Consider the following 23,491-nt stretch of genomic DNA (forward strand, 5'->3'; position numbering starts at 1 on the left):
CATCAAACATCTCTGCAATTGGTATTCATGGCTGTGGGACTGGAAGAGCAGGATGTCCCAAAGTAGGTGAAAAATGAAGTGTGAGAGAAACTGTTGTGGGTCTGCGTCATGTGACTTTCACCCACATGCTTTTATTGTTGTATGTTCTGTATCCACAACTAATGCCTGCTACCAAAGTTCACCATACACTTATGAGTAGGGTTGGTAGAATTCAGTTTTTTGTATATAATTTGGACAGATATCTATATTTATTAGCTTTTTTTCAATTTTAATTTATTTTAATTTTTCAGAGTAGGGTGATACACAGAAGTTTCTCATCTTCTCTCCCCCTCTGAACCCTCCACTTCTCTCAGTGATCCCATCCCATATCTTGATCTCCCTTGTTATCCGCTCTCATCCCTCCTCTAACTGTTCTCCTTAACCTCTCTCTCTCCCCTCTGCCCCCCCCATCATAATTAGGACCGTACCAAATTCATGGTCCATTTTGCTCAATTTCAGAGCCAGAGGATTTTACATCTGAAATTTCAAGGTGTTTTAAACCAAAAAGGTAACTGGAGTTGGGTCTGTTCTTCTCTCCTGCCCGTCCCCCCGAGCAGCTGTGCAGTTGAAGAGGAAGTCTTGTCCCTCCCCAGGCTGGCTGGGGCACCCCCAGCAGCAGTGGGAGATCAGACCCACATCCACAAGCCTCTTCCAACTGCAGGAGCCTCTGGGGCTGCTGCCCTACCCCAGAGCTTCCTGTAGCAGGGGAAGGCACTCCAAAGTGGGTCTGATCTCCCGCTGAGAATGAGAGCATCCATGCAGGGGATGGACAAGTCCTGTCCCTCGCCAGCCCAGCCAGGACTTGCAGCTGGAAGCCCCTTGGCGGGGCTCTTATAGCAGCATGGGGAAGATCAGATTTCATGGGGAAGGGTATATTTCACGGTCCATGACACGTCTTTCACAGTTGTGAAATTGGAAGGGCCCTACTCATAATACAAGCACACTTCAGTCTCTCCTATCTTTAAAAACAAAAAACAAACCAAAAACCCCTCATCCCTAACTGTGTTTGCCTCACCAGCTACTGCCCCATGTCCATTTAGTTTCTGAGCTCATTTGAACATGCTGTTCACAGTCTCCCTCTGGAGTTCCTGTCCTCCAATTCCATTTTAGACCCCCTCCTATCCACTTGCACGCCACTGAAACTACTCTCGCCAAGCTCAGAACCGGTAGTTCATCTTCATCCTCCTTGACCTGTCAGCTGTCTTTGATGCAGTCAGTTGTGCTATTTTGTCCTCCCTTTGCTTCGATATCTCTGTCGTCTTCTGGTTCTTCTCCTGCTTTTCTAATGGCTCCTTCCGTGTCCCCTCCAGAGGATCCTCCTCATCCCCCTTGCAACTTTCTGTGTGGGTTCCACAGGGGTCTGTCTTTCATTCCATTCTCTTCTCCCTCTAAAATTTATCTCTGTAATCGTATCTGCAGACACAAATTCAACTACAACCTCTATGGTAAGGGCTCAGATCTACCTCTGTACTCAGACCTGTCTCCATCTGTCCAAATTCAAATCTCAGCTTCTCTCTCTGTCATGTCCTCGAGGATGTCAGTCAGATTAAGCCCAGCATGGCTAAAAGAGAGCTCTTAACCATGCCTTCCCCAGCCCTCCACGTCACCAAGCCTTCCTTGCTGCTTGCTTTCTCAGCCGCTATGGACAACACCATCATGCTGCCTGTAACTCAGGCCCGTAACCTGGTCACCATCTTGGACTTAAACCTTTCTCTAGGTCAGGGGTCGGAACCTTTCAGAAGTGCTGTGCCGAGTCTTCATTTATTCACTCTGATTTAAGGTTTCACATGCCAGTAATACATTTTAACGTTTTTAGGTCTCTTTCTCTAAGTCTATAATATATAACTAAACTATTGTTGTATGTAAAATAAATAAGGTTTTTAAAATGTTTAAGAAGCTTCATTTAAAATTAAATTAAAATGCAGAGCCCCTCGAACCGGTGGCCAGGACCCGGGCAGTGTGAGTGCCACTGAAAATCAGCTCATGTGCTGCAGGTTGCCTACCTCTGCTCTAGGTCCTCACATCCACTCTGAATCATGCCAATTATTTCTTCATAATATTTCTAACACACAGCTTTGCTGTTCTATTCACACAGCTAAAATGCATATCCAGGCTCTCATCATCTTGTGTCTTGATTACTGCAGCAGCCTTCTCTCTGGCCCTGAGAAATGCAACCTGGACTCATTCATATCCATTCAGAATGCTGCTGCAAAGCTCATTTTCCTAGTCCAAGGGTTCTCAAACTTCATTGCACCACGACTCCCTTTGAACAACAAAAATTACTACGCGACCCTAGGAAGAAGACTGAAGCCTGAGCCAGCCCAACTCCCGGGTGTACGGGGAAGGGGCAAAGCTGAAGCCCAAGGGCTTCAGCCACAGGCCGGGGGTCTATAACCTGTGTCCTGATGCCCAGGGCTGAAGCCCTCAGGCTTTGGTCCCGGGCCCCAGCAAGTCTTAGCCAGCCCTGGCGACCCCTAAATGGGGTTGCGACCCACAGTTTGAGAGCTGTGGCCTAATCTGTTGTTTTGACCATGTTACCTCTCACTTTGAATCCCTTCCCCTCGCTCCACCTTCTCTGTTGAATCAAACATAAGCTACTTATCTTTACATTCAAGGTTCTTTACTATCTATCCCCATCCTACGTATCATCTCTCATTCACTCTCTAGATCTTGACTTCCTTCTCCAATTGGCTCACTGTGCCAGCATCCATCACTCACTTATTAAATTTTCAAACAAGCATCTTCATGCCTTCTCCTGTGCTGCTCCACATACTAGAGAGGAACTCCTGTAAACCTCTGTAAAATTAACACATTATCCTTCTTCAACCCCGCCCCCCCTTTAAAACTCCCTTTTTCCATGACACTAATGTCTGCGTCCCTCTGTTGTCTCTTGTCTTATAAGTAGATTGTAAGCTCTTTGGGGCAGTGACTGTCTTTTTGCTTTGTGTTTGTACAGCACCTGGGCCATAGCTTGGGCTCCTAAGCAGTACAGCAATACAAATAATAACATATTACCTTTTAAATCTGATCACTATAACCCCGCACTATAACATGTTTAATTGCTGTTTCTTTTAAATTAGATCCCTCATATTAATAAATTGGTTAGGCAATCTATCACCTAGTTATTTAATTCCAATTTTTTTAGGCTATATCTGTTTTACAGCTTCTTAGCATCTCACTTGTTGGCACCTGATTTCAGCAGTTCTGGCATTCTTATTAAATATATTATTCTCCCTAGTCCATTTGTTGATTAACTGTGGAAGATTGAAAGATTAACATGATACTATTAATTAACTTTTTACAGATTTCAGTTTTTCTATGATCTATGACAGGCTGTACTTCTGGACACATTAATAAATGTCCAGTTTTCTGGAGTAGTGCACCCTTCCTGCTTCCTTTCATTACTTTAGCCAAAGTTCCACTAGATGAGATGTTTGCAGTCTTAAGACTTCCTGCTGAGGTTCAGACTTTGTATTTTTGACATTGAAGCTGTTATGTTCTCGAAGCTACATAATTAGAAACACATTCATTTGAGTGTATGCTGGAGAAGACTGGGACAGCACAGTTACGCACACAGGGAAGTTGAGCGTTTGTGCAGTTTGCAGTTAACTGATGGTTTACACTTTGAGTATAAGATTGTTGGGTATTTCCTTGCCCCTGGAAAAGAAGCAGTATGTGTAAAGGAAATATCTATTTCCTCCCATTAAAACATACAAAATGACAAACAAATACTCTCCAGTTTGAGTTTCCTATGTAAGCCTTGAACTTTAATGTGTACACTTGTAATGTGGCAAAAGCTGCAACAAGAGTGGTGTCAAACATACTGCTAACTTGTAGCACTCCCAGTGAATCATGAGCCCCAGACAACTTTAAGTGAGGAGTTACTGTACCTCATCAAGTGCACTAAATGCCCCAACAACTACTTTGTGGGTGAAACCAGACAATTACAATGCTCTTGAATGAATTTATTCAGAAAATGGGTTTAAAAAGGCACTAAGATCGTTATACCAATGGATGCTTAGGGCAAAATTCTGCACTTAGATATAGGTGTGTAACTCGCATCAGTCACACAGAATGTTAGCTCTTTGATGCATGAGCTAATTTACTCCATCTTTTGTATTGTGCTAAGCACATTTGTCAGCACTCAACAAACAGGCTGTTATAGCTCCATCAATGGTTATTAGCCAGGATGGGCAGGGATGGTATCCCTAGCTGCTGTTTGCCAGAAGCTGGGAATGGGCGATGGAATGGATCACTTGGTGATCACCTGTTCTGTTCATTCTCTCTGTGGCACCTGGCATTGGCCACTGTCGGAAGACAGGATACTGGGCTAGATGGACTGGTTTCTGCTGTTTTCTATAATATGGGAGTCTGTATGAGGATCTGTTGAATTCAGCAATAAATAAATATTAAAATGCTCTCTTCTTGGCATACACTGGTCAAAGGATCAAGAGCTTGTCCTATTGGGTGATGTATATAAGTAATTTAACCACAGTGTTTCATATGGGCAAACCTCTCTAAATGACATTATTTGAAGAAGAGTGAATCCACAGATGTCCATGGTGTCATTCTGGATGTATTCATAGTAAAATAATATGTTTGGTAGCTTCCCTCCTTTAACTGCTATTTTTTAGTAACAACAACTTCACCTTGCAAGCTGCAGTGGAAAATTATTAAATTAGAGACAGTGGCTTTCAAATTAAGAGATAAGTCTTCAAAATAAAACTGACATTTTTCAGCTCAAATGGAATGTTACATCTGGATTTCTATTTTTAAATAAAATGTAATCCTGTGTCCCTGTTATCTGTATTACAGCTGGCTTGTGTAAGTGTGTGTTAATAATCTCCAGCATTATTTAAATATAAATAAACTATTTGTTTCTCTTCACAGTGCCCCGATGCCCTACCTCATTGGAATACATTTAAGTTTAATGGAGGTAAGTCTCTCCTCTCGTCCCTCAGAGTAGTATGTATTTCTGTGATTTAGGCCCTACTCCTGCAAACACTTACACACATGCTTCAACATCTTGATTAATGATCTGGATGATGAGATGGATTGCACCCTCAGTAAGTTTGCAGATGACACTAAGTTGGGGGGAGAGGTAGATACGCTGGAGGGTAGGGATAGGGTCCCGAGTGACCTAAACAAATTGGAGGATTGGGCCAAAAGAAATCTGATGAGGTTCAACAAGGAGAAGTGCAGGGTCCTACACTTAGGAAGGAAGGATCACATGCACTGCTACAGGCTGGGGACCGACTGGCTAAGCAGCAGTTCTGCAGAAAAGAACCTGAGGATTACAGTGGACGAAATATGAGTCAGCTGTGTGCCCTTGTTGCCAAGAAGGCCAACGGCATATTGGGCTGTATTAGTAGGAGCATTGCCAGCAGATCAAGGCAAGTGATTATTCCCCTCTGTTTGGCACTGATAAAGCCACACTTGGAGTACTGTGTTCAGTTTTGGTCCCCCACTACAAAAGCGATGTGGACAAATTGGAGAGAGTCCAGCAGAGGGCTATGGAAATTATTAGGGGGCTGGGGCACATGAGTTACGAGGAGAGACTGAGGGAACAGGGGTTATTTAGTCTGCAGGAGAGAAGAGTGAGGGGGGGATTTGATAGCAGCCTTCAACTATTTGAAGGAGGGTTCCAAAGAGGATGGCACTCGGCTGTTCTCAGTGGTGGCAGAAGACAGAACAAGAAGCAATGGCCTCAAGTTGCAGTAGGGGCAGTCTAGGTTGGATAATAGGAAGCACTATTTCACTAGGCGGGTGGTGAAGCACTGGAATGGGTTACCTAGCGAGGTGGTGGCATCTCCATTCTTAGAGATTTTTAAGGACTGGCTTGACAAATCCCTGGCTGGGATGATTTAGTTGGTGTTGGTCCTGCTTTGAGCAGGGGATTGGACTAGATAACCTCCTGAGATCTCTTCCAACCCTAATATTCTATGATTCTGTGATTCTATGCTTAACTTTAAGCACATGATTGAAAGTAAACATGTGCCTAAAGGTTTTCAGCACTGGAGCCTAATTTGATTGCTTGCACACTTCTGGAAAACTCATGACTACACTTTGGATACTATTTTCAACCCAGTGATCAGAGTCCAGCACATCTGTGTGTATGAGAGAGAGACACACAAGACAGACAGACAGACACAGTGTGAACCCTGTTGTTTCATTTGACCAGTTTACTACTATTGAATTTAACTCTCTCAGAGTGGATCAGGCTTGATTTTTTTTTAACAATATTAACCATCTCTACTTGGCCATTTTTAGGCTTTTATAAGATTTGGTGATTATTAGTTTCTAATGCTCAAGATGATAGGTCCAGGAGCAGGGATCTTACCATCAATAAGAAAAATCTGGCCATCTTGCAGGATTTAGGAACATGTAAAACAACTGGAAATAATCCCGAAGCACCATTGACTGTAATTTTCAAAAGAACCCATGGATGCAAATCACTCAATCCCTACTTTTTTTTCAATAGGGGGTGCAGAACCTAGGGCTCCTTTGAAAATCCTAGCTGTTGGGTAATATTTTCAAATGTCACTTAAATGGTTTTAGCGAGACAAGGTGGATGAAGTAATTTCTTTTATTGAATGTCTTTTATTAAACAGAAGTTGGTGGAATAATAGATATTATTTCATCCACCTTGTGTCTCTAATATCCTGGGACCAACACAGTTACAACTACACTGCTGTCATAACATTTTTTCCCAGATCTGGACCTTAGCGTCCAAAATATGGGTGTTAGCATGAAAACCTCCAAGCTTAGTTACCAGCTTGGACCTGGTAATTGCTGCCACCAGCCAGGAATTATACAGTGCCTAGCTCACTGTGGTCTCCCCAAAACCTTCCCTGGGGGACCCCAAGACTCAGATTCCTTGAGTCTCACAACAAAGGGGAATAAACCATTTCCCTTCCCCCTCCTCCCCTCCAGGTGTTCCCTCTCTGGGTTCCTGGAGAGATATACAGAAGCAAGCTCTGTGAATCTAAACAAAGGGATTCTACCCTCCCTGTTTCCAGTCCTGGAAACACAAGTACCGAGAGAGCTAATCTCTCTTCCCCCTTACCCAGAGGGTATGCAAAGTCAGGCTTCGTAAATCTAACACAAAGAGATTTTCCCCCTGACTTCTTCCTCCCACCAATTCCCTGGTGAGCTGCAGACTCAATTCCCTGGAGTCCCCACTAAAGAAAAACTCGAACAGGTCTTAAAAAGAAAGCTTTATATAAAAAGAATGAAAAAAGGACATAAAAGGATCTCTGTATTAAGGTGACAATATACAGGGTCAGTTGCTTAAAGGAAAAAAATGAATAAACAGCCTTATCCAAAAAGAATACAATTTAACACATTCCAGCAACTACACACATGTAAATACAAAAAAAAATATAAACCTATTGTCTTACTATCCTTGTACTTACAACTTGGAAACAGAAGATTAGAAAGCCTGGAGATAGAAAAATCACTCTGAGAGCCGAGAGGGTCACCGAACCAAGACAAAGGACACACACCCAAAACTTCCCTCCACCCAGATTTGAAAAAGTCTTGTTTCCTGACTGGTCCTCTGGTCAGGTGTTTCAGGTTACTGGTGTTACCCCTTTACAGGTAAAAGAACATTAATCCTTAGCTATCTGTTTATGACAACTGCATACTTAGATTGTTCTGAATATTTGTCCTTAGTCATTAGCACCATTTAACGGGGCCAGTCTGAAAGCCATATGCAGTGGGAGTAGGGAAATATTGCTGCTTGGAAATCAGGGGAAGCTAAACACAGGTTAGCATTTTCAAGTTGGTAGCAGCGGCTGATGCTCAACATCTTTGACAAACAGTCTACTTAGGTACCTAACTTTAAACACCAGAGTTGAAAATTTGGGCTATTCTGTGTACAGTATCTTACAATATACAATTACTTAGTCATGCACCTCATAAAATAGTGTGTAATACAAGAACATTTGCAACCTACATCAAAAACTGGTAACTTTGCCATACAGACATCTGTCTCTTTTGGGTATATGTCAGCAATAATCATCTAGGGTACTGTCCTGCTAAGAGGCTAAACCCCCAGACTACGCCATTATATATATCGTTCCAGTCATGTTGTGCAAAAAACAGCTTCTGGGCAATTTTTCTGTGTTGCATTGAGCAGAAATAATCAGACCAATAGCATGACAAATGCTACATTTTAAGAATGTTTAATGTTCAAGCTGTTCGCTTGAAAGTAGCAAACTGTTATCTGGGCTCTGAACTCAGTCTCACCAATTGATAAACAACTTGAGTTAAGAACATAAAAATAGCCATACTGGGCGAGACCAAAGAGCCATCTAACCCAGTATCCTGTCTACCAACAGTGGCCAGTGCCAGGTGCCCCAGAGGAAATGAACAGAACAGGTAGTCATCAAGTTATCCATCCTGTCGCCTATTCCCAGCTTCTGGCAAACAGAGGCTAAGGACACTATCCCAGCTAATAGCCATTGATGGACCAATCCTCCATAAATTTATCCACTTCTTTTTTAAACCCTGTTATAGTCTTGGCCTTCACAACATCCTCTGGCAAGAAGTTCCACAGGTTTACTGCACTGTATGAAAAAATACTTCCTTTTATTTGTTTTAAACCTGCTGCCTATTAATTTCATTTGGTGGCCCCTAGTTCTTGTGTTATGAGAAGGAATAAATAATACTTCCTTATTTACTTTCTCCACACCAGTCATGATTTTATAGACCTATATCATATGGCCCCCAGTAATCTCTTTTCCAAGCTGAAAAGTCCCAGTCTTATTAATCTCTCCTCATATGGCAGCCGTTCCATACCCCAATAATTTTTATTGCCCTTTTCTGATCCTTTTCCAAGCCCACTATATCTTTTTTGAGATGGTGTGACCACATCTACACACAATATTTAAGATGCGGTATACCATGGATTTGTATAGAGGCAATATGATATTTTGTGTCTTCTTATCTACCCCTTCCTTAATGATTCTCAATATGCTGTTTGCTTTTTTGACTGCCGCTGTGCATTGAGTGGATGTTTTCAGAGAACAATCCACAATCACTCCAAGATCTCTTTCTTGAGTGGTAACACCTAATTTAGATTCCATCATTTTATATATATATACAGTTGGGATTATGTTTTCCAATGTGCATTACTTTGCATTTATCAACATTGAATTTTATCTGTCATTTTGTTGCCCAGTCACCCAGTTTTGAGAGATCCTTTTGTAGCTCCTTGCAGTCTGCCTAGAACTTAACTATTTTGAGTAGTTTTTGTATCGTCTGCAAATTTTGCCACCTCGTTGTTTACCCCTTTTTTCCAGATCATTTATGAATATGTGAAATAGGACTGGGACCAGTTCAGACCCTTGGGGGACACCACTATTTACCTCTCTCCATTCTGAAAACTGACCATTTATTCCTACCCTTTGTTTCCTATCTTTTAACCAGTTACCAATCCATGAGAGAACCTTCCCTCTTATCCCATGACCGCTTACTTTGCTTAAGAGCCTTTGGTGAGGGACTTTGTCAAAGGCTTTCTGAAAAACTAATACACTGTATCCACTGGATTCCCTTGTCCACATGCTTGTTGACCCCCTCAAAGAATTCTGGTAGATTGATGAGGCATAATTTCACTTTACAAAAACCATGTTGACTAGTCCTTATTGACTATTACATTTATCTATATGTCTAACAATTTTGTTCTTTACTATAGTTTAACCAGCTTGCCAGGTACTGAAGTCAGGCTTACCGGCCTGTTGTTGCTGAGGTTTCCTCTGGAGCCTTTTTCAAAAATTGGCATCACATTAGCTATCCTCCAGTCATCTGGTACGGAAGCTGATTTAAATAATAGGTTACAGACAACAGTTATCAGTCCTGCAGTTTCACATTTGAGTTCCTTCAGAACTCTTGGGTGAATGCTATCCAAATTGAGAATCTAAAACAGTGAATTTGGTCACTGGTTTACTAGGGTACTGTTTTTATTTTATTTTGTGTTTTTAGAGTGGTAAAATGCAGTATTTTTAAATGAAAATTACTGAAGCTCTAGGCTACTGGGAATATAGGATTTTATATACCTTGTAGGGATATTTGTACTGTATTCTGCTGTTTTTGGCTACCAGTAGGTTAGATGATATTAACACACTATGCAGCACTGTTAAGGGGATGATTATGTTGTTCTTAGTTTAGCCTGTGCCACTATCCAGTATGGTGTAAAACTATACACAACAGTACATTCATGATTTGAATAGATATTAAACTTAATATGATTCAAGTATAGTTTGGGGGACTTAATTCTAAACCCCACAAATACAAACAATACATGAATTGTTGTGTTAAAACCTCTTTTTAGATAAGATCCTCACTTCAACTCTTGTCCCATATGTAATCACTCTTGGGATATGGGAACTTGCATCAAACTAAGTGTGGTGATCCCTTTCCTACAGGAGGTTAACAAGTTTGTATCCTGCACAGCAGGCAAGCAGGAATTGGCAATGAGCCAGCATGGTCTGGTGGACTGAGCATGTGGCTGGAAACCAAGAACTCAGGAATTCAGATCCTGGCTCTTTAAGCAAGTCACTTCATCTCTGTCTTTCTTTTCCCATCTTTAAGATGAGGATAATAAATTTGTGTTGTGAAGTTAATATGTGCACAGTGATTTAAAGACAAACCGTGCTATACAGGCAGTAAGTATCATTGAACTTACTACATCAGAGCCCTTACCTGTCAATTCTTTCCCTCCTCCCCCAATTACAAAGATGGAATCACCTCTCCAAAGCCATTTTTGTGAGTCTGAAAACTTGCCATGTAAATGTTGTGTTCTGTTGTATTTCATAGTCTTTCTTATTTCTAGAGAAGATTTATTAACTCTGCTCTCTTACAGTTTTGTGGTAGCTCTAGTGGGAAAGGAGTCCTTCTATAGGCTTCCTTGTTAATTTGTGTGTCTGTGTCATTTCCAAGAATGGTCAAGACTAAGGAGGGATAAAATGATGCAAAGAATGGATCAATGGGAGACAGGGAAGGTTCAAATTCAGGCTTAGTATCCAAATGCCCAGAATGCTAGAAATGGGACTCACCCACCAGCTTTGGATGTGGAGTTTTCTAAACTTCAAGGACATTCAGATCTAGTGTCTCAGGGGCCATCTGCATTGTACACTGCAGTCTTAGGAAAGGCAATCTGTTTTTTCCTCTTCTAGTAGAGATGACTGTGTGTCACTAAAGAACATATGATTTGATGCTTTTTGTCAACTAGAACAATGTTCTCCCTCTTGTCATTATTCTTCCTCCTATGTAGCCTTTCTTCCTGAGAAGACAGACAGTATGTGCAAAAGCTTGTTTCCTCTTGGCTTCATATTGCAACAAATATTACGTTAATTTACCAAATCAGAGTAGTGGTGAAGATTAATGTTTGGCGTTAAGGTGAAAACTGATTTGTTTGCCTAATCTGTGCAAATGTGATTTACACTCTAGATTTATGAGACAGTGGGTTTCGGATAATACATCTTCAGGCACTTAGATGTTAAGTGTTGGAGTCATGTAAATATCTAGATAGATAACCTAGCATCCATTGTTCTATGCTTTTTTTGTATAGCACAAGAACTTTTCTGCCCTATACTGTTTAGCAGTGTGTATCCAGTATGTTTTTTTGATAAACCATAGCTTCTGGAACACAGACACATTGGTGAAGTGTTGCTATTCGAAGTCCCATGTAAAATTAAAAACAAATAAACAAACAATTCTCCTGTCCTTCCTCTGCACTAGAAGATCCATTTTCTGTGTCTTGGATATCTTTGCCTTTGCCTTCAAAAATAAAAAAACAAAATAAAAAAAATCCACCAGGGGCTATTTGATCTGATATTTACTGGTAAGTAAACCATAATTTGTCTGCACCCTGACCAGGAGGAAGATAGGCTTTTGTCAAATTAGCCAGATTATTACTGTAGTTTTACTGCAGTTTACCTGTTAGCCTGTTGCTAATGCTGAAAGCTTGTTACTTTTTTTGTACATAGAAAAATATATTGAATCTTTCAACCATGTTAGAGCAATATTTTAGCATCAGAGGATTCACTCATGTTCTTAACAGTTGTGTATTGTTTAAGATCTGCTATTTGACAGTGTTTCAATAGTAAAATAATGAAGTATAATTAAAAGGATATTCTAATTGTCCAATATATAGATAGAAAATGTTTAATTAAATTAATATACAAATTACAGCCTAGGTGTCTTTCAAAATGCTTGACACACACAAAGATTCTTGTTCCAGGATGAGAAGAGCCTAAGGTCCCTGATCCTGCAATCAGCTCCAGGCAGGTGGGACCCTTGTGCCTATACGGAGTCCCATGGAAGAATTTGAGGTTCCCCATGTATTCAGATTCAGATTTCTGCCACAAACAGCTTAAATTCCAGGATCTGGGCATTCCTACATACATTTTTCCAAATTGTGTTTTTAGTGGGAGCCTAAATATGGAAACATCTCTATGGAGAAAAAAGTAGCTAAAGCATGGTTAACTGGGAGATAAGAAGTGAATAATTTATTAGGTTTGTCTTTAGGGTCTTTTCTTTAGAAAAGTTCTCAAAATGGTTCCCTCTAAAAGCAATTATTGGAGTAATGTAAATACTATTTTTTTTTCTTTAACATACACCCTCTTTTCTATTCCCACAGACATTTCCAAACAATTGTACACCTTAGATTTGGCTTTGAGTTTCTGGTGTGGCATGGGATCTATATAGAGACAGCAAATATGCTAATGAAAAATGACAATTTTTTCTGATGATTAAAATATCAAATGTATCCATTGACTGTTAAATCTAATTTGGTGTGACTGAAATGTTCTCTAGTGAGATAAGATAATCTCCTGTTATAGGTCAGAGGGCACTAGCTGATTTATGAGGGAAAATCCTGGTAGAAAATATGGAACTGTGTGGTGCTCTTATTTTTCAGTCTTTCTATCATCACCTAGTTAGTCATTCTATATAAGATTTCCATTTAGCAATCCATAAAGTGACTTCAAAGAAGACTGAAAGTTTATAAGCTGTTATATAAGCAGGGCTTGGACTATTACATGAATAATGGGGCACACTTACGGTACTAATCGAATTCATATTAGATAAAGGTAAGTATTTAGTACTGATAAATAGTAGTGAGATAAGATAATGAAACCATCTCAGATTAACTTGTTCCTTCAATCTTCCACTTTTGTTACTACCCCTATATTAAACTTTATTTCAGAGTACACATTATTGTAAGTTAGTCTTTGTGTCTGAGCAGTGCTAAACTTAGTTGGCAACCTCTCTGTTTTGTCATAGTAAGTGATTGGTTCAGCAACTGTTTTTGTATCTGAAACGATTAGTGCGATGGTGCTGATTGAAGAGGAATGCCCTTGACCTAGTAGGATATCTGTTGGGATTTAAGCACATGTGGTTTTGTTTAACTGTTTTGGGATATTCCTTTGTAGCTGTCAGATATTCAATTGTTGACAGTACAATCTTCCATTTAGCGCTTACCACAGTCATAGCCGTTGTGTAAATATGCAATACCGCACGCCACTGTGTTGCTGGATTCAGCCTTGTATAAAGAAAGGACATTGCATACCTTTAAGAAACCCTCTTGGCTTAGGCATTCTTTATCTATGACTACAGATATATTTTAGATCTGTCAAATTCATTGACATGTTTTTGTATACAAAATATTACAATCAAATATGTCAGCAAGGAAAATGTTTCTCTCTTTTATTGTATCTAAGCATGAGGAACAGTTACCAAGATCAAAATCTGGTATCTGCATATTTTATCTGCATATCCTGTGACAACTGTGTCTACTGCTGCTGTACTTTTGTTTATCTCAGTGGCAGGAGACAGTTTCATAGGATAACTTTCAGGTTCTTCTTTAAAATCTTTAGTCTGGTTGGACACACTAAGTATCTGATAAGAGTTGTATAAATAGTCTCTGGACCTTCCCTATGTACCCAGTTCTTAGTTGCACTCGCACACCCATTCTGTAATATCTATGAATTCTTTGCCATTAGCCATTGAGGTTTTTCAGTAGTAGTGATGATTGTGTATTTTTGCATTTGTGTCATTAAGTGGGATAATCTTTAGTGCTTCTTAAAGGGTTTAACTTGTGAACTTGATAAATGTATTATCATGCTGTGGCGTTTGTACAAATAACTTTGGAAATAGTTTCCAAATTTTATAATAAGGAAATAGCAAACACATGGGAACATGAAAAAGCATTCTTTAATTGAAGCTTTAAAGAAATAAAACAGACAGTTTTTGGATTTGCAGATATTTTGACTGGAAAGCATTGATGTTTGTTGTTCTAGAGGCAAAGATGAAATACACCATAAATCAGGAGTTCTCAAACTTCATTGCACTGCGACCCCCTTCTGACAACAAAAATTATACACAACCCCAGGAAGGAGGACCAAAGCCTGAACCCACCCAAGCCCCGCCACCCCAGGCAGGGGTCCAAAGCCAAAGCCCCAAGGATTTAGCTCTGGGCAGGAGGCCTGTAACCTGATCCTTGCTGCCCAGGGCTTCAGCTTTGGCCCCAGGCGGTAGGGCTTGGGCTTCAACCCCGGGCCCCAGTAAGTCTAAGCCAGATTTTCTGACTCCCTTAAAACGGGGTCCCAACCCCCTTTGAGGCCCTGACCCATAGTGTGAGAACCACTGACCCAAATGCATGAGAAGTAATTTTTAAGATGGTCTATCATTGAAAAATGACTGTGGATTTAAAAAGAGATTCTGGATATGTTGTTATATGAAGTTTTTAGAAGAGATCTTTATTCATTTCAGCCCTGAAAACTTTTCAGTAACTGCAGAAAGAAGCCTTTTCCTGTGTTGCCCAATAGTATTGGATCACATCAGCACTAGTGATTTTTGTCATTCAGTTAGCAGCAGCTGCTTGTGATAAGGATCTTGAGAATCACCTGTGTAGGATCAGGGCTACTGCACATCAAGGTTAGGAGATTGGCGGAAGAGTGGAAGATGCACAGGAGGGGGTAGTAGGCCACCTGCTGTGCCAGGATCAAAGAGTTGAAAGGTCAAAGGGTACATTTAGCTTAACCATATCTGCCTGTTGAATAGCTATTTCAGATTGTAAATCTAAGGCTGATTTCATTAAGTCCTTCTGGCTGCTGTTGGGGCATGAAATAATAAAATTTTATATCCGTTGCTTTTCCTGCTTCTGGTAGCCAGATTGACACATTGTTGTCTGCAGTATTTTGGTGTTCTTAGGTAAGTAAACTGTAAACATTAATTGTCAGTGATGTAGACAAGTCATAAAGCAAACAGATCTTAGACTAATTGTTGTGAATGATATTTTGCATTCTAAGAAAGTATATAAAATTATGATAGAAAATTTATTATTTTTGTTTGGTAAACTTTTTGAACATTTGTTTTTTTAGTAAGAAAATATGTTTTTTGTCTCATATCTCCCACTTCAGTATTTGTAATATGCCCATCTCCTTTGTATCGGATCATGAAGAGTCACTGTGAAGTTAAATTTGTCTCAAAATTTAAATGGTTAAAAAAAGCTAAAAATCCTAAAACCGAGAGAGATTTTTTTTAATCTAGTGACAATAGTTCATCTTATACAAACAATTTTTTATTTGAAACTCAAATGTAGTACTGAGCACCTGAAAATGAAACAAACTACAAACGTAAGTGTAACTGAGTACATTGTTCAAGTGGTAGGAAAGGCAAAAAGTAAACAAAGAGCGTAAATAGTGAAACATAAACTTGATTTAATATTTTCTTTCACATTTAATAACATAAGCTGTTGTTAGTAATGGTGAAGAAGTTTGTTTACAACGTGATTAATTATTGCATCTTTGCCTCACTCAGGCTCTCTTGCCTTTTTAATGCTTCTCTATTGAATATAGTTTCTCAGTGTTTTTGCAAACTTTTACATAAAATAATTTAATGATCTCAAGTGTTCAGAGGAGGAGGACAAATCACACTAACTACTGCTTATTTACTGGCCTGGTGTTTAAGGCCCCCTGGAGTTTGTTTCAGAAGTTAAGAGATTTTCACAGCAAAGGTGCCATTTCTGAAATTTAAAGCGCTCTTTTCACCAGGAGATAAGTTCACTCTGATTAAGTCAGTAATTCTTACTAAGCCATGTTTATGGAGGCCATAAACAATGGGTTCAGTGTGCTTGTTAAACTGGGTTTCCATACCTCTCCACTCTTTAAAAAGTGGCATTTAAAATAAAAGGCAGGTGGAGATGTTAGTCTGGCTTGCTGTATTTTATTATGAATGAATGATGGCTACCAGGAATTAAGTGAAAAGAGGGGGAAACCCTCCTTTTTATGAGCAGATTACCCATATCTTCACTGGAGTGTTTTAAATCAACACATGAAAAAGTCTATAGGAAAATTAGACATGCAAACTAATGCACAAATTGTCTAATATACTATGACTGTGTATGCTGCAGAGTTTATATAAAAAGAATGAGGAGTACGTGTGGCACCTTAGAGACTAACAAATTTATTTGAGCATAAGCTTTCGTGGGCTAAAACCCACTTCATTGGATGCATGCAGTGGAAAATACGGTAGGAAGATATATATATATATATATATATATATATATATATATATATATATATATATATATAATATACACACACACACACACACACACACACACACACACACAGAACATGAAAAAATGGGTGTTGCCATACCCACTTAACGAGAGTAATTAATTAAGGTGAGCTATTAGGTGAGCTATTATCAGCAGGAGGAAAAAAAACTTTTGTAGTAATAATCAGGATGGCCCATTTCCAACAATTGACAGCTATTCCAAGTATATACAGCTATTTCTAGTCATATTTTCCTCCTCTTCTCTATACTGTTAGTAAAATACTGACTTAATACATCTACTTTATTTTATTAAGCATGCAGTGCATTGTTTCCAATATTTTGTTTAGTTAGTTAGGCAGCTGTGATAAATAGAATATTATTCTTTGTGATTTACTGATAATGAATTTGATATTAGGGTGTGGGGTTGGAGAATCAGTGAGAATATTAATAAATTGTAGCTAGTTGTACCTTTTGGAACTGGATGCATTTAAGGTGAAAAGCAGATTTGCAAGTTGGGGGTGTTTGAGAGCTGTCACATGAGAAGTGGCTTTGATTCCCAGACTCTGTCTCTTGCCCCTTGGGCTGAAGGATGCCACCATTAGAAGAGAACTACTCAATCCAGAAGTGTCTTTAAGGTACCCAAAGAGTTGTAACCTATCTTCCTTGATAAAGACATCTGTTGAGAAAGGATGCTGCTTTACAGGAGGGTGAGAGTCCCAGAGCCTGGGCTAACGTCTACATTGCAGTTTTATAGCCCCACTGCCTGGGCCCAATAAGCCCGAGTCAGCTGACATGGCCAGTGATGGGTGTACGATTCCAATACAGGCATAGATTCTTCATCCAAGTTACAGAAACACTTACTGGCAAGTTCAAATTTGCATCTGTAGTTCACTGCTGCTGCTCCTGTAATAATCAAGAGGAGGTATAATCCCTTCTGTCTTGTCCTTCTGGTGCCCAATTTTTAAAAGCTTCTGGCTTTGGTTAAGCACATTGCTAACGATTTTTTTGTTGGAGCTTTCAAGAGTCCTCTGAGTATAACTGAAATATTTAATTTTCTGAAGCAGGAAGGAGCAAATCAGTTTGTCTGCTGCTTCCTGACTCCCAGAAAAAGCAAGACTGCTGGGTTACCTTAGAGTTTATCAGATTTAAGCCAACTGAGTGACCTTTTGGTTCCTGAGAGTAGGGAGGGAAGTATCTTGCTTTTCATGAAGGACTTGAGCTCCTTTTGTAAGGAAAGAAATATATGGAATAGTCTTCCCTTAAAATCAGACTTAATTAGTTTGTAGATCTGATGGCAGATATTCCCCTCCAAAAACAACAACAACAACAAACTCCAGGTCGGGTTCTGTGCATAAGATAGTGACCTATTTATAGTATGTGGCAATTAAATGGATCGGGTGAGAGTTTTAGCTATAATTTGGCATTGAGCACTGCACCCATTTAGCCTTAAATACACCATTTAAGGCCAGAAATTTCAGAAAGAGAAGCTTAACTTTAGGATTGAAAGTGCAGACTTAGGCACCTGCGGGTATATCTATACTGCAAAAAAACAAAAACAAAAAAAATCCACAACCAAACAAAAGATGAAGTCATATACCTGTAGCAGCGAGTCTCAGAACCTAGGTCAGGTGACTCAGGCTCATACCATAGGACTAAATATAGCAGTGTAGACATTCCTGCTCAGGTTGGAGCCCACACTTTGAAAAGTGGAGAAGGGGGAAGGTCTTGGAGACAAGGGTGCAGCGCAAGTGGGAACATCATTTGACCCAGGTTCTGAGGCTCACTGCCGGGTAGGAAGGATTACTGTGTAGATGTACCCGACATAAGTAGCTTTATTGATTGATTGATTGTAAGCACGTAACCACTGCTTTTGAAGTTGATTGGCTCTGCTGGGTGTGCAGTACCTTTGAAAGCTGAGGCTGCTTATTTAGGTGCCTAAGGCTGCCTGTAGTAACCTAACTTTAGGTTCCCATTTTTTAAAACTTTGATCTAAATTTTTCTTGTGTTCTCTCATGTATTACTTTTTGCTGACACACATTTAGTTCCCTACCCTCCCTTTTTTAACATCCCATTCCCCACAAATGGTTTGTTAGAGACCTGTTCTTGCTACCTAGAGGGATTGTGCATAAATGACCTAATTAATTGTCTTAGGCGACTGCTCTGTATGGTTGAAGGGTGTGAGATTAAAAGAGGTTTCTATAGCAGACTTTAAAAGCGGCCAGTTTGTTTATTCAAGAGAGTGGCACTATTGGGGGAGATAATAGTTTACCATTTTAGTGGAAAATTTCCTTTATTACCATACTTCATAGTTCGTGTGTGTGTATGTGTGTGAATTTGGTGTTAATGGTTCTAACTGTCAGGCGTTGTTGTTGCAGGTCCTGGACCTGTTTACTCCATATCAGAGCCCCTTCACCAGTCTCTAACTACAAAACCACTGCTGTTCCAGACCTAGCTCTTCTCATGCTTAGAAATTACCTGTCACATATACCAGTGTGGTTTGATGCCCTCCAGGATGATACCATCAGCCCTCTTTTTTTGTAGTTGAAGCCAGTGGGTAGTCTCTGGCTTGGTGGCCTATCTACAGTATCTCACCCACTATAACACCAGTATCTGAACTCTGACCATTTGAATATTGAGTATCAACCATCTGCAAACCATCTTATTAGTTGCTTCTTGGTGTCTGTTAGTTTGAAGCTGTGCAGTTGACTAGACACTGTCACCCTTTAATAGGCACATTGTTTTCTTTCCTTACCACTTGGAGAGCAGAAGTTACATTGTCCTGAGATAACATGTCAGTGAATTGCCAGTATTAAAAAAACTGAAATGAATTCCTCCACCTGTTTTGAACTGAGTGTTCATTATGTGTTCTCCTTTCTCACTTCCTCTCGCCATCAGTACTTTTTCTCATTCCATCTTTACCTTACGGGCCAGTTTTATGATAGAATACATTCTTGACTCTGTCCAAGTTGCTAATGCATTTTAAGTGTCAGTCCATGTCTTCCTGATCTGGAAACATTTTGGATTCTATGTCTTCTTTTCAGAAGATCCGGTATTGTTGGATGTGTGCTTCACAGGAACTCACATTTCTAGGTCCCTGTAGAAATGTAGTGTACGTAGATCAGATTTCATAGGAGGATGTTTCAAAATAAATAACATTGTGGGTTGAGATACTATTAATTTTTCTCATCCAACTGTCTGAATACCTCATTAGAACATGCTCAGGACCATTACCTTGCTTCTTTGGCTGGGGGCAGCCTGGATAGATGGAGAGAGAGAAGATCAAACTGACGATCTGCTGAATAGATAGATAAATTTGGTACTTGGATATTCCACTTACTTATATGTGAATTTAAAAACTATATGTAGATAAAGTTCCCAGGTTGGATGGAAAAATTGATTGTTAAGGGAATATTTAAATTCCATTATTGAAACCACCAGCAGTGGGGTTAATGTTGCTTAAGAGGGGAAATGAAATCTAGCGGTCTTCTGCTTCTTGGGTACTTAAACAGCAAAAGCTACCAATGGCTGTTATTTTCGAAAAGAGGTTATGCTTTTCTTCTATTGTGCATCTGTGTACCATTGTAGGAAATGTAAACATAATCACTCAGCAACCAATGCTTTGACTTGGGGATTTGGAATAGAGTCAGAAACCTCATTCCAGCTGACCCTTGAGAAGAGGGTGTGTGCATTTGGGCTTATACTGTGGAACTTCTTTGCCCATGTATACAAACCGAAAGTTGGAAAGATTTTTGTTCCAGGAACAACATTCCAGATCTGTATCATTTTCATCCCTTTGTAATGGATCTCTCATATGCTTATTTCCAGAAACCCTTCTGCTCCTCTGTGTTTGGTCCAGAAGACTTACAATTTCTAACTGAGTTCTGTAGCCCACAAAGTTCTTCCTCTAAAACTCTAGCTGGGCCTTTGAAGTGAAAAACCCAATAAAATTTCTGAAAGGTTCAAATGTCAGTCTTAGACTTAAATTTCCTAATCAGTTATCATTTTTTTCCATGCTAGACATCCACTTTCTTAGCAAATAAGTTTAGCCAAATATGTGTGGCCATGTAGTCTGTCTGTTTTGCCTTACAAAGATTGGTTTAAGATTTGAGCATCAGTTTGCTGTGGAGTTTGCTGCTCTTATGGTATGTCTACACAGTCAATGTTAAAGCACTGCCGCAGCAGCGCTCTAACATGGCAGTGTAGTCATGTTAGGCTGTGTAGAGCTCTCCCAGAACTGTAATAAAACCACCTCCACAAGGGGAATAGCTACCAGCACTGGGAGTGCAGCTCCCAGCGCTGTGGCACTATCTACACTGCCACTTTACAGCGCTGAAACTTGCATCACTCATGAGAGGGGGAGGTTCACACCTCTGAGTGAAGAAAGTTTCAGCCCTGTAAGTGGCAGTGTAGACAAGGCCTTACACAATATATTATATGGGTAGTCATCCAAAAGAAATAACAGGAAGTGGGATTTTTCTCAAAGCCTTGTGAGTGGGGAGGCCTATATTAGAATCCTGGAAGTATTTTGTAATCTTTTGTGGTGTCCTGGAAATCCTAGAATTAAGGAAGAAAAGAATTCTAGCTTCCCTCTCACTCAGTTTATCTTTAACACTGTCCATTTTGCTAAAATGTAATCTCATTTGTGAATGAGGAGTGTTGGAGGTGCTATGGCAAAGCCAGGGATGGTAACGCAGATCCAAGGTTGGCCTTACTAGCACTTCATCAACTAGAAGAGCCAACTTTCTGTTTGCTATTTAAACAAAATACTGAATTTTTAAAAAATTACTTATTTTGAGTCTTGATGCGACTAGAAGTTGTGCTTTGAATCAGGATTGAAGAGGGAAACAAGAAGTAAATGAATGTTAGAAAACCTTGAAATATCTCCTTGGTTGAATGACCTAGAAGAATATTACAATTCCTCCAGAAATCACAGTACACAGGATTCTAAGAAACGTCCTTTTGCAGGTTAAAGATTTAATTAGAAGAAATGGAAAAACAAAAACAACAAATGTTAAACAACAAACATCACGCGTGTGCGCATACACACACAGAGAGAGGAATAGGAGGAAACCACTTGCTTCTTTTAAAGTATTTGGGGAATAATGTAGTTAGCAGAATGTTATGTTATGATTTGATGTTCCTTATGGATAAGATTTGACATCCCTCCCCCTTCTTTTCTTTCTTTGGTATTTTTTTAGAAAGTTAGAAATATGGCCCTGGAAGATGTGGTGATTCTTAATGTTGATACCAACACACTGGAAACTCCTTTTGATGATCTACAGAACCTTCCCAGTGATGTGGTACGTATACATTGTTTGGATATTTTAAGCTACTGTATTACTAGAAATAGCAATCCTTTTTATCTGTTTAGTTTCTAACATATATCTGATGATGGTGCCAAAGCCCCCATGTGTTCTGTTAAGTGAACTGCTTCCCCTGTCTTTATCTTTTTTGCCTGACAGAATTTAGCAATCTTTGAGGGATATGGAACCCAATAGAACATCAGGAGGCTGAAATGTAGGTTGCCTTTTGGTGACCCCTGAGTGACAGGGAAGCAAAGTTTACACTTTTGCTGGGAATGCTGCAACTTTGATTAAAATACCCAGTTAATATGTCGGATTCCAAGTCCTCTAAAAATTACAAAGTCTTGCAGGAAGAAAAGAAGGAACATGTTTGACATATCTAATGTGAAACAAAGCAAAACAAATTCAAGCAGATTTTTGGGGTGGAGCAGAGTGCTGTGGAAAGAGGGAATTTCAAGCCATTCTTATATAGTAAAAGCAATAAAGGACTGACGTTTATTTTTAGAGATACCTTAATGAATCTTTTTCCCTGATTTCCTCCAACTGGATCTCTGAATTTCTATCAGTGTCCTATTTTTTTTATAACATAATTTTGATATCCAGTCACTTGCAATCAATTAAGGGCTTGTCTCCACTTACCGTGGATCGACACTGCGACGATCAGTCCACCAGGGGTCAGTTTAGCAGGTTTATTCACATAGCTGGAGTTGCGTAACTTAGGTCGACTTAGCTCCGTAGTGTAGACCTGCCATAAGACTGTTTTATGAAAATAATTCTAAACTATTATTCCTCTATATAGGCCTCCTTTCTCTGCATTGGTGGTGTACTTTAGTTCCATTTAAAATGTTTAAACTAATTTTAATGGTGTAGCATAAATGTTTGGTTCTTTAACTGTACTGAGACAAAGATGTGCCCAATTTACATTGCACTGTATTGATGCCACCTGATAGTAGAGTATGTTTATTAATGAAGCTAAAAGAGGAGATGAGTGGCAAAGTGTGTAGAGCAAGTGCACGAGAAGCCATGTCTAGTCCAGCTGGTGTCTTTTTGGGAGAAGACAGAAAAATCTGAGATTCTCTTACTAGTCATGCTCAAAATATTCAGTTAGCTATTGAGATCCATAATTTGTAAAGTGTGTTTCCTTTCACTTACTTAATGATCTAAATAAAATTCTATCTTAGTGGGCAGTTGAATATAACATGGATGTGCAGGGTAGTTCAGAACATGATCTGGTTCTTTTGTGGTTTGGAAGAAGGAAACTCAAGTAAGGATTTCTCTGTAGCTTTTCAGTATTAGGGCTTGTCCACATTACCTGCTGGGTTGAAGGGTAGTGAAAAATCCAGCGGGGGTCAATTTATCATGTCTAGTGTAGACACGATAAATCGACTGCTGAGCGCTCTCTCATCGACTCCAGTACTCCACCAGAGCGAGAGGCACAGGTGGAGTTGACAGGAGAGCGTCAGCCGTTCACTTACCACAGTGAAGACGCCACAGCAAGTAGATCAAAGTATGTCGACTTCAGCTATGTTGTTCATGTAACTTAGATTGATTTCTCTCTTCTTTACTCCCTCCGGTGTAGACCA

The 23,491-nt window shown here is 39.7% G+C and overlaps 1 protein-coding gene across 9 annotated transcripts in view; it reads left to right on the forward strand.

Annotated features, from left to right (window-relative positions):
* DENND1A (DENN domain containing 1A) overlaps positions 1-23,491 on the forward strand; it is a 353,469-nt gene that overhangs the window by 200,667 nt on the left and 129,311 nt on the right. For all 9 annotated transcript variants that reach the window (XM_050926228.1, XM_050926231.1, XM_050926229.1 and 6 more), the window contains 2 exons: positions 4,930-4,975; positions 21,804-21,905. In XM_050926228.1, coding sequence (XP_050782185.1) covers positions 4,930-4,975; positions 21,804-21,905 — 148 coding nt within the window. The remainder of the gene's footprint in view (positions 1-4,929; positions 4,976-21,803; positions 21,906-23,491) is intronic.

The sequence above is a fragment of the Gopherus flavomarginatus genome, chromosome 17, assembly GCF_025201925.1.
Source record: "Gopherus flavomarginatus isolate rGopFla2 chromosome 17, rGopFla2.mat.asm, whole genome shotgun sequence".
Classification (NCBI taxonomy): Eukaryota; Metazoa; Chordata; order Testudines; family Testudinidae; genus Gopherus; species Gopherus flavomarginatus.